Source organism: Eleutherodactylus coqui, chromosome 8, assembly GCF_035609145.1.
Source record: "Eleutherodactylus coqui strain aEleCoq1 chromosome 8, aEleCoq1.hap1, whole genome shotgun sequence".
Lineage (NCBI taxonomy): Eukaryota > Metazoa > Chordata > Amphibia > Anura > Eleutherodactylidae > Eleutherodactylus > Eleutherodactylus coqui.
The window spans coordinates 185,221,810-185,233,852 of NC_089844.1; the positions used below are offsets into that span (position 1 = coordinate 185,221,810).

General features: G+C 45.3%; 1 protein-coding gene across 1 annotated transcript in view; it reads right to left on the reverse strand.

Annotated features, from left to right (window-relative positions):
• COL5A2 (collagen type V alpha 2 chain) overlaps positions 1-12,043 on the reverse strand; it is a 145,408-nt gene that overhangs the window by 39,947 nt on the left and 93,418 nt on the right. Inside the window, exons 19-24 of the mRNA XM_066577088.1 lie at positions 6,155-6,253; positions 5,161-5,205; positions 4,983-5,081; positions 3,841-3,894; positions 3,586-3,693; positions 105-158 (exon numbers count right to left, since the gene is read on the reverse strand). Coding sequence (XP_066433185.1) covers positions 105-158; positions 3,586-3,693; positions 3,841-3,894; positions 4,983-5,081; positions 5,161-5,205; positions 6,155-6,253 — 459 coding nt within the window. The remainder of the gene's footprint in view (positions 1-104; positions 159-3,585; positions 3,694-3,840; positions 3,895-4,982; positions 5,082-5,160; positions 5,206-6,154; positions 6,254-12,043) is intronic.

Genomic DNA, 12,043 nt, shown 5'->3' on the forward strand with positions numbered 1-12,043 from the left:
CGAGTTCTGCAGCAAAACGTCAACTTTTTCTGGGGGTTGATTTCTTTTGAAAAATAGTGTATTTGGGAACCTTAGGTGAGGTATTGATCAACTGTTATTGTTACCTTGGGTCCGGAGAGTCCATCTGATCCAGGAAACCCACGATTACCCGGGGCACCCTAGAGATAAAGCATAATACCGGTGATTATACAGTCTAAACAGAATGTAGTCTACAGAATATTACAGCTGAAGCCTCTCATAATGAGACCTTACCGGCTGTTACCAATGGTGTGTTTAGACGGAACGATGATCATTCACAAAATCATTCAAATGAATGAAAGCGAATGATATCATTCAGTTTGAATGCCAGCCAACGACCGAAAGATGAACCAGAATCATAAGGTTCTCGTTCAGTTTTAGCCGGCATAAAAATCAATGTCGGCTCATTCACTTTACATAGGAATGTGAAAGACAGAACGATTAGTGAACGAGAACAGCGCAACCCTCAATGAGGATCATGCAGTCTGAGCAGGCGGCCCGATCGGGAAGGGGGTGATGACATCATCAGCTCGTGCGCTCCAGCATTAGAGAATCATGAGATTCTCGTACGGTCTAGAAGAGGCTGAAAATTGCAACCACCAAAAACATTGGATTCCAATGCATTCATTCAGATGGGCAATGTATAGCCAGGCGCCAAATTAGCGGGCCGAAAAAAAATAGCACATCCGGGGCCAAATTCGACAGCAGATTTTAAACGCGGCCGAAAAAGATAGGTATTGCCCTATTTTTTAACCAAAACACGCTGGCAGCTCCTTAGACTCCTATAGGAGTCTTTGGGAGCCATCAGAAAGGGGAGGGGGAGGGAGTTTAGCAGCGGCTAGCGCTTCTAAATAATGACAGGTGCCTCAAGTGAGGCATTTAAAAGTAATTACTAGTAGTTCTGCCGACCGAAGGATTTCGAGGCTGTGGCGTATTTTATCTGCAATACGCCGCAACCGGGCGTGTCAATGGACGAAAAATCGTGAATAATAGCTGCGACTTGGTCACGGATCTTCTTTGTTCATGCGATTTTCAACAGAGATGCGAGCGGAATTAAAATGCAACACGTGAAAGAGGCCTAAAGGTGCAAAAAAGGTGTAGAACTAATCTGTGGGTCCGGCACCTCATTCTGCAGACACTGCATAGCCAATATAGCGCACCTACATACTGTACAGCATACAGCGCTCATGTTTTCATTGACAATTACAGAATTCCTTCTAGAATGGCCACTTCGTGTGTTTTCTGTATTTGGCATCGAACACATTAACGCGTCCGTCTGTATCGTAAACACATATTGTACTATAGCAGATATATGCAACTACATAGGCCTCGCTTACAGATGTCTGGGCCAATCCAAGCAGCCTGCTGAAAGGAACTGGGAAGTGCGGTGATACAATGCAGTCGGAAAATTTTTGGCTTTTTTTACATTTTGTTGTGTTATTTCCCCATCATTTTGTACTCAGTAATGACAAACTAACGATGGAATGGTAGTAATCTTCGTAAATTTGTTTAAAAATTGAAAACCAACATTTTGCGTTGACATGAGTATTTGGTATGACACTGGAAACTTGGCCTCCATTTACCTTGATCATCTATTAGATGTTTCTACCCCTTGATTGGAGTCATCGGTGTTAAATTCAGTTGATTGCACATAAAAGACTCCCCCCCCCCCCCCATTTTTATAAGGTCTCACTGCTCACAATGCATAACCAAAACCAAACCATGAGGAGGACAGAACTGCCTGCAGAGATCAGAGACAGGATTGTGTGGAGGCTCAGGTCTGGAGAAGCTGCAAAAACATTTCTGCTGCCTTGAAAGTCCCCAAGAGCCCAGGGGTCCCCATAATACTTACATGGAAGAACAACCGGGACTTTTCCTAAAGCCACCAACCCACCAAACTAAGTCATCAGGGGTGAAGGGTCTTAGTAAGAGAGGTGACCAAGAACCCAATGGTCACTCTCGCTGAGCTTCAAAGATCCTGTGTGCAGATAGGAGAAACTTCCAGAAGGTCAACCATCACTGCAGCCTCCACTAATATGCGCTTTCTGGCGGAGCGGACAGAAAGAAGCCTCCTCAGTAAGAGACATGAAAGCCGCCTAGAATTTGTCAAAAAGCACCTAAAGGACCCTTGGACTACGAGAAACAAGATTCTTTGTTCTGGTGGCACCAAAATTCAACTTTCTGGCCTCTAAGCATTCTGTCTGGAGAAAACCAGTCGCTGCTAATCACCTGCCCAATACCATCCCTACAGTGGGGCCTGATGGTGGCAGCATCATGTTGGAGGAGGGGAGACCAGTCAAGGTGGAGGGAAACCAGGCGCCCCTCGTCACCTGCCCAATATCATCCCTACAGTGAGGCCTGATGGTGGCAGCATCATGTTGGAGGAGGGGAGACGAGTCAAGGTGGAGGGAAACCAGGCGCCCCTCATCAACTGCCCAATATCATCCCTACAGTGAGGCCTGATGGTAGCAGCATCATGCTCGAGGAGGGGAGACTAGTCAAGGTGGAGGGAAACCAGGCGCCCCTCATTACCTGCCCAATTCCATCTCTACAGTGAGGTCTGATGGTGGCAGCATCATGCTCGAGGAGGGGAGACTAGTCAAGGTGGAGGGAAACCAGGCGCCGCTCATCACCTGCCTAATACCATCCCTACAGTGAAGCCTGGTGGTGCAGCATCATGCTGGGGTAGGGGAGACCGGTCAGGGGGGAGGGAAACCAGGCGCCGCTCATCACCTGCACAATACCATCCCTACAGTGAGGCCTGATGGTGGCAGTATCATGCTGGGGGAGAGGAGACTGGTCAGGGGGGAGGGAAACCAGGCGCCCCTCATCACCTGCCCAATACCATCCCTACAGTGAAGCCTGGTGGTGCAGCATCATGCTGGAGGAGGGGAGACTGGTCAGGGTGGATGGAAATCTGAATGGAGCAGAGTACAGAGATAATGAAAACCTAATCCAGAGCGCAAGCGACATCAGACTCGGCAGAAGGGTCACCTTCCAACAAGACAATGACTCTAAGACCCCAGCCAAGACAACACAGGAGGGGCTTAGGGACAACTCTGGGAATGTCCTTGAGTGGTCCAGCCAGGGCCCTGATCTAAAAAAATATGGAACATCTCTGGAGAGACCTGATAATGGCATCCATAGCCGGCCCCCAACCTACCTGAGAGAGGGCAGAAAATCCCCCAAACCAGGTGTGCAAACCTTGTGGCATCATCCCCAAGTAGACTGGAGGCTGGAATCACTGCCAAAGGGGCTTCAACTGAGTACTGAGTACAGGGTGTAGATACTTGTAAATGTTTTAAACATGAAAAACTAATAATTTTACATTGATATACGATTTTTAACATCCTGATGTCACTTTGTCATTATGGGGTACTGAGTGCAGAATGATGGGTTGAATACAGAATATTGTACAGCTTGCTTGAAGGGTTTGCCGCTATAGACATCTCAGCTCCCACGCAATCACACATCCAATCAATATGTTCTGAACGTCTGTAATATGAAACCTTCCCAAGTTCACTTTGAATAAGATGATTCATTCCGTTTTCATTCAATCAGTATTACCCTTTCTCCAATTGGTCCTACAGGGCCTATTGATCCGGGGTCTCCACGGGGACCTCTTTTACCCTCTTCTCCTTGTGCACCGGTTGGACCTTGTGGACCATGTGGACCCTGTTATAACACAATATTGCCTTTAGTTAGGTGTAATGATTCCTTACAGATATTGTCCTTCCAGTGGACCTTATATACAACTTACACGAATCTAAAGAGATAAGTCAATAGATATCACTTAGGTTTTCAGAAGCTTGATAAACTTACAGGTTCACCTTTGGGTCCAGCTTCACCTTTAAAACCACCAACACCTGGATCACCCTTTAAATAATGAAAAAAATTGTTAAAATCTATGGAGCAAATTAATGTTTTTTGTATACATGTATTTTGGACTGATAATCATTCCTGCAATAGGGTTCAATAAAAAGATTTTGCAGAAAGGTTCTCCTACCTACCTTCCACTGCTGCCTCTATTGGTCCTAGCAAACATGTGGTTGCTGGGACAGCTGTCAAATGGCTGAGCTGCTGGGTTAAGCTATATTGGATTTTCAGTTCTCTCTGAACTGGTGGGTGAAGCCTGCTGTTATGTTGTGTTTTATACATAGCACACAGAAAAAAGACTACATTCTGCTCTCTAGCTGTGTGAGACACCACATCATCAGGGAAGACACTGAGACGTGGAGATGTGAATATCTCACACCGCACATTGCAAGTCTTATTCTCATGGAATTCTTAGTTTTCCCGTCTTGTGTTATTGGTGTGTGAGAAAAACCACCTGTGTAAATTAACCCATTGAAAACAGTAGGTTATGACAACGCCTGTGTTTTGTGCGTTTCTGAATTGCCAAGAACTTGTGTATTTTTCTTGGCCATGTAAATACGGTCTTAGCTCTAACAGCACATCTGTGTGTGTCTCTGCTTCTCTCCTCCTCCCCCTCCCCTCTGCTCTCTATACACTCACATCACTTTCCCCCACTGCTGGTTGTCCATCTATCGATCTTTAGTAACAGAGATGACGACATCTGACAACATGCAGTGAATTGTAAATTAGAAGGAAGAACCCCAGTGGTTGTACTTAAGAGGGACTTTTCATCATCCCCAAAATGTCATTTTAGGTACAAATAGGTGAATTTAGTTCACTGGCTTTAGAATAAGTACAATGTGGTTGATAAGTTGTGTTTCAGTGGTCATCTCATGCAGCTCAGCTCTACAAAGACTTTTAATTTTAAAAGCTCAGCATGTTTAAAGAGACCCGATATTTTGTGGAGCGTTTCCTCAAATCTGAGGCGGCCTCTTTTATTAAACCGATGTTCACAAGTCTGATTATGGCAGCTGTGTGCTGTTTTTGGTCTGCCCATAACTCAATGTATTCTTTTATGAATCCAGTTTACAACAGCTTATCATGCTTACCACTGAGCCTCTGATACCGGGCGCTCCAGTACTCCCCTGAGGTCCAGGAGACCCGGATGGTCCTATCAGTCCAGGTGGACCTGCAATACCAGGAACTCCCTGCAAGAGAAAATATAATATATATCACAAAATGAGTGTTTGTGGTGAAAAACATTCATTGTGGTTGTACTTCACTTACGCTTGGTCCTTTGGCGCCAGAAGTTCCATCAGTCCCTGGTGTACCCTAGAAGCAAAGCGTAATTATAAAGACACTCATTAATAATGCTTCAGATAAATCATGTAGTAGTATCTCATTATCACATCTGTTCATGGATATGTTATTACCCAACCAAACATCTAGTGTCAAGAGATGCAAACAGATGCAGCTATATGTCTATACATCTTCATAAGTGCAGCACTGACTTTTTGTTTTTTCTTAAAGAGGTTTTCCAGTTGTAAACTATTTGTGGCCTATCCTCAGTATAAGCTGTTAGTAGTAGATCAGGACTCTCTGCCGTTTGCAACCCAGCATACTTGTACACTGAGCTGATTTCTGCAAGAAGTAGACAGCTCCGTTCTTGCTGTAGTGGCTAGGCTTGGTATTGCAGGCAAAGTTTCCATTCATTTCAATGCCTGCCTTACCAACCCTAGCCACTATAGTAAGAACGGAGCTGTCTGCTTCCTGCAGAGTTCAGTTCAGAACACAAGTGCACCAACCCAGCAAACAGCTGATCTGCAAGGGGCATAGGAAAGGAAGCCCCACCAATATAACACTGGTGATTTATCCTGAGAATCGGCCATGAATAATTTACAACCAGACAACCCCTTTAAAGTATTATCCAGGGACATTTTTTTTTTTTCCACAAAAGGTGCTCACTTGCTGTACCAACATAAATGCAGCCATACTTACCTCCTATACCCCCCTGACGGCCCAATGCGGGCCTTCACTTACTGCAACATAATATGGAACATGTGACTCCTGCAGCAATGGCTGAAATAAGACATGATTAGCTGCAGTGATCACATGTCCCTAGTGTTGGGGACGTCATTACTGGCTCACTGCAGTATGGCTTCTTTATGTTGGCATAGCATTGTGAGAACTTTTTGAAAAAAATGTTTGCAAGTAAGGAGGCAATGCGAGATATTGCAGTGTATTATAGCATGCAGTACAATTTATGATATCATAACCATACCGGGAGACCTGATGCGCCAGCAGGCCCTTGGGAACCAGTTTCGCCTCTTGAACCTTGAGGACCTTCGGGACCACGTGCACCTGTCGGGCCGGCGTCTCCCTTGATAGAAAGAAAGGGTTTGATTTTCAAAGATGTCGGCTTGTTTCATCATTACAAAAGTAATACCCATTTGTTAGATTACAGCATCTCACAATTTTCTTTCTTAAGAAGCACATCCTGTAAACACAAGGGGGCGCTGTGCTGCGTCAACAGAACAATACAAGTCACGGCTCTTGGAGTCGAGTTGCATCAGGAGGAGGTTAAAGAACAGGCTGCTTTCTGCTGACAGTTTACCTTTAAAGGAGCCCGACAACCGCAGCGGTCAGAATGTCGCACTTTTAATGGAGGAATAGAAAGGACTTGTTGTATCCTTGCACCCCGTTTGCTTCCACTTCTTTGATATTTTGATATTTAGGCCGGCTTCGCAAGGGTGTATTTGCAGGTTCGTTCACATTTCTGTATTTTGGCGCACGCATTACGGTTGTGCAAAAAAAAAAAAAAAAAAAGCTGCATCTTCCTGTGCATTTGCGCACCAACGGTCCCCATTGAAGTCAATGGGGAATGTGCAAATGGGCGTGCGATACGCTAGGAGAGGCATGAAACACCTTAATTCCACTAGATGAAGAACACATCTGGGACTCATGAAAGAAATTAGCCATCTCAATCGGGCGGGCTTGTGTCCCACGCACAGACAAAAAACTATGCCCAGCAGGCTGAAAAAGTATAGTAAAATATGCCGACGTGCGCAAAAAAGCCTCGTTCACAGTCAAATACGGTGTCGTGAAGGTGTCCTCTTATTGCGCATATGCCCATGTGAGGACGGCTTTAAGCTTCCTTCAGACTTAAAGGGATGTCTGGTAACATTTCAATAGAGCCCCTTGAATTAAACTAATAAACTGAGGTGCACCTTCCCCTCAGCACCCGCCGGAATCCAGCGCTGTAGCTCCGCTGTGGTTGTTGTGACAGGTGATGTCACAGGAAATCAGGCGATCACTCACATCCTGAGTGCCATGATGTCAGAAGTTCAGGAATGTCATGTTGCAGCTTCTCATTGGCTGCAGCGGACACATGATTGCCTGTGACATCATCTGCCATAACAAATGCGAGGATCGCAGTGGGGCTGCAGCGCTGGATACCGGTGGTGGCGGAAGGGTAAGTGTAGCACAGTTTACTTTAAAACAAGGGGTCCTACTGAAGCGGAGTTCTCCAGTAACCGGACGACCTCTTTAACCTTTTTTCTGAAGTTTCTTTGGTTCAAAAGAAAAAAGAGCCAGAAAAAGCACGTTTTTTTTATGATGACTGCATTTTTTACAGGGCGCTTTTTTTCCTCTAGAGAAGCCTATGGAGAAATGCCACAAAAATGCCAGACCCAGGGCAAGGTAGAAAAAAATGGTAGTTTCAGTGTGTTTCAACTTTTACTATTTGCCTACAGCAAAACACCTGGATGCTGCAAAACATTGTAACAAAAACCACCTGCAGCAAAAAAGTTACAAACGCTATGTTTTTCGCATAAAATACTAACTCCAGCCCTGAGCTCGGGGACATTGCTCTTTTTTTGGTTTTCTGAAATCGTTTCCACTAGTCAGTTACTCGCTTGGAAACAAGTGGATCTTAGTTGGCCGGTATAGAGGTGCCTTTAAGTGGTTGGTAAACTGTCTAGGCGAAAATTCTTTAAAAACCACCAGGAACCATCAGCTATAGAAGATGCTGGAAATACATCAATGCAGCTTCGCTTCCAGAACAGATTGGTCCACATTTATGGAAGTTTTTATACCAGTTTTGGCATCAAATGTGACTTGTTAAAAGTTATAAAATTTGCACTTTTTTTTTTTTAGTCCACACCGGTCAGATTTGAAAAGTGAAGAGAAAAGTGGTCTTGTCTCCCAGCAGGTGTAATTTATGAGGCAAAGTAAACATTTTCATAGCCGGCATAAAAAGTCTTTTTTGCCTGTCTGAGAGGTCCAATACTTGCCACTGTAGTGGCCCAAAGTCTATATTTCAACTTGGACTGTAGTCCTAGGTGTCATCCTGTGTCCCATAGTGTGAGTCTGTGTGTATCCAGGAGCGGAGTTATACTGATAACTAAGACTGTAGGCCCAGTGTCATCCTGTGTCCCAGAGTGTGTGTGTCCAGGAGCGGACTCATACAGATAACTTGGACTGTAGGCCCGTGTCATCCTGTGTCCCAGTGTGTGTGTGTCCAGGAGCGGAGTCATACAGATAACTAAGACTGTAAGCCCAGTGTCATCCTGTGTCCCAGAGTGTGTGTGTCCAGGAGTGGAGTCATACAGATAACTAGGACTGTAGGCCCGGTGTCATCCTGTGTCCCAGAGTGTGTGTGTCCAGGATTAGAGTCATACTGATAACCAAGACTGTAGGCCCGGTGTCATCCTGTGTCCCAGAGTGTGTGTGTCCAGCAGTGGAGTCATACAGATAACTAGGACTGTAGACCTGGTGTCATCCTGTGTCCCAGTGTGTGTGTATCCAGGAGCAGAGTCATACAGATAACTTGGACTGTAGGCCTAGGTGTCATCCTGTGTCCCAGTGTGTGTGTATCCAGGAGCAGAGTCATACAGATAACTTGGACTGTAGGCCTAGGTGTCATCCTGTGTCCCAGTGTTTGTGTGTCCAGGAGAGGAGTCATACTGATAACTATGACTATAGGCCCAGTGTCATCCCATGTCCCAGAGTGTGTGTGTCCAGGAGCGGAGTCATACAGATAACTTGGACTGTAAGCCCGGTGTCATCCTGTGTCCCAGTGTGTGTGTATCCAGGAGCAGAGTTATACTGATAACTAAGACTGTAGGCCTGGTGTCATCCTATGTCCCTGAGTGTGTGTTTTCCAGGAGCGGAGTCATACAGATAACCTAGACTGTAGGCCCAGTATCATCCTGTGTTCTCCTCCCTGACCTCGTTGAACTGTTCTTCCTGCACTGGTGTGTGAAGTTGTAAGGTGGAAAAGTAAAGTTTCAGTAACCGTCTGTTGCCAGTGATTGAAGTTCATAATTCAGCTGTGTGTGGACTCCCTTATTTGCCCGTCAGACATCCAAAGGATTAAAGGAATGGTGGGGTCACCCGGACAACTCTTCAGGTCCACCACAGCACTTATTCAGGTAACAGCGTTGCCTGGAAGAGGGCGAGCACTGCCTTGGTTGATGTTGCGCGCATCCCTCAGGGAGGAGTTGGTAGAGCCACCGTGACAAGTGCCATCTCTACCCCCGCCATCTCCTCAACTGTGCCTTGTATCTCTGCACCAAGTTTATTTAAAAGTGCCCACTTTTTAATAAATCTGGTACAAATCTCGCCAACTACCCTTTCCGCTTAGACTGGCATAAAATATGCGAACCCCTACATTTTTTGGAATACGATTAGATGGTTATACAGGGTGTCCCAATTAATGTTGTGATGGGGACAAATAGTGAGGTGGTTCGCCGCATTGCTGATACCGTCGAGCTGTCAAATTCAGGTAGTGTAAAGCAGTATTATCTCTGCTGGGAGATGGGCTTGCTTCCTGCCCCACTTGCAATCCACTCAAGTTCTCCTGCTGCTTATTTAGACCAGCATGTCCATGCGAAAGGTGCTTCTTGCTACTGGTTTGTGTTTTTAATTGTTCTCTGCTATGTACGGGCTCACTTTGTTCCTTTGCCCGTGGTCAATGGGTAGCAACTACTTCACTGTCACATCCTGGTGGGATCGCCCTTTTCAGCGCAGGTGCTCTGCTGTCTGGTGGAATGGTAGATTCTGAGACAATCAGTAAACAAAGCCGTACACAAACACAGATGTCGCTCAATAATTTATGGCTAATGTAAACGAAATGCAAGTGTTTGGATAAGTTGGTTGATAAACACCTGTGATATTCTTGGATAATTTGGGTACTTTTCTCCAAAGAGTCACCCTGACAGGACAAGTTATTCCACACCGTTCTAAGGCTGCAGTTTTAACTTTCTTTGAGCAAAATCCCACGTCCAGGCAGCAGCACAACACACCGGTTTTCCAAAATGTATCAAATTCTAAGGAGGCCATCTTTATCCATATGGTAAAATAGTGCGGCAGTAACTTTATGCTGGTGGTGCGGAGTGTAACGTTATTTACTGTGACTCGCAGTTACAGAAGGCGGGTTTTACAACCTTCAACAGGTGGACTGATGAGTCCAAATACCAAAACTGGTATTCAACATGATGTTTGGACGGGAGGGAATCCACAAGCTGTCAGATCACATCACAACCAGCAACACTTCAGTATTTTAGGAATTTTGGCATCAGGTTCATGCTAACGGAACAAGGGGCAGCATGAGCCCAGGATGGGGAAGCCTGTCGCCCCTGTGGGTGTTTTATTTGTAAATCCTGCACAGTTTCAGAATAAATACACTTTGAAGTTAGACTTGGAGGTCAGCAACTCCCCGGCCGCTACAGCTCTCCCCCTATAGAGAGCGGTCAGTCATCATGCAGTGGGCAGAGAGAGGCGGCACGGCCCCCCGCGTGTCTCAACTGTATTTATTTAGAAATGTGGCAGCACTTCAGAATAAAATTCCCACGGGGGCAACAAGCTTCCTTGTCCTGAGTTCAGTGTCTATGGCACAATAGTAAATCACACGTGAAAAAAAAAATCGCGAGTAGTTTCAATGGTAAAAATTGCATCTCACTCGCCTACCAATCGCATGGATGTGAGTGAAATGCCATTTTTTTTCTCAAAAGATCCCATAGGAAATAATGGGCAATTTTCCTATCTCACAGCATCGCCACAAGAGAAAAATTGCTCATTTGACCAAACTCATGGAAATCAATGTTCTACTTTCACATGCGAGTTCCGTCCATATCGCTCTTAAAGGGAACCCGCACGTGAAAATCCCCCCTGTGAATCCAGCCTTACTGTAATTACAAACAAAACCCCATTTTATGCTTAAATTAGTGCTCAGACCGCTTTCATGCGCAGAGTTTCCTGGCATTACGCATCAGTAATACGGTGAGGCCGACCTCCCTACCTGCACTGTCACAGCCGTATGATTCAATGTCACAGATCTACGCCCACCACTACTTTACAGCACATTTAGTGCACAGAAACAAGGCGTCTTCTGTAAGAGCCGTGAACCATTTCCTGGTTATTATCACGGCTCTACTTGCACTGACGTCACGTAAATCGGTTCTGCATAGATTTGGGTTTGTAAGGCCAGATTCACACGAGCAATGAGTGTAGTGTTTTTGTAAAACAAGCGATGCTTTTTGTGCGCGCATGGGCGTAGTTGTACTTTTTCCAAGCGCAAGCCATATGCATTTGTGCGTGGCCAAAAAATATGCACCGATTGAAACAACTAATTAGTTCAATGAGTTCTTTTTCCGGTGCAATTACGTATCTCCTAGTTTTTTTGCACGCATTTGTGCCTCACCGTTGACTTCTATGGTGTGCAAATATGCAGAAAAATAAAGCATGCAGCGTTTTTGGTATTTTTTGCATGATCGAGATGCGTATTGCAAGGGCAAATCATGTGTGCGCAAATCTGTCCACGTGAAGAGATACATTTTCGGTCCGGCTCATATTAGTAATTTCCTGACATCTGATTCAGGACTCCTCATAAAGACGTCTTCCTTTGAAACAACTAGAAGCCTCCTTGGGGCATTTCATAGCGTTCCCAGTTACCGTGCCAAACTGTTCGCATTCCAGTTCTCTTTAGGGCTTTGGGGAATTTTCTAAAGCCAAAGATGCCTGAGAACCTTGCGGATTACACACCATGCGGAGGGATTGTACGAAACAGTCTGCTCTTTATTATCTGCCGGATGGTGCCAAGTGTAACACTTTCAGCTGCAGCTGTCAGTGACTCAGGAGCACCTGCAGACACTAATTACTTACATATCTA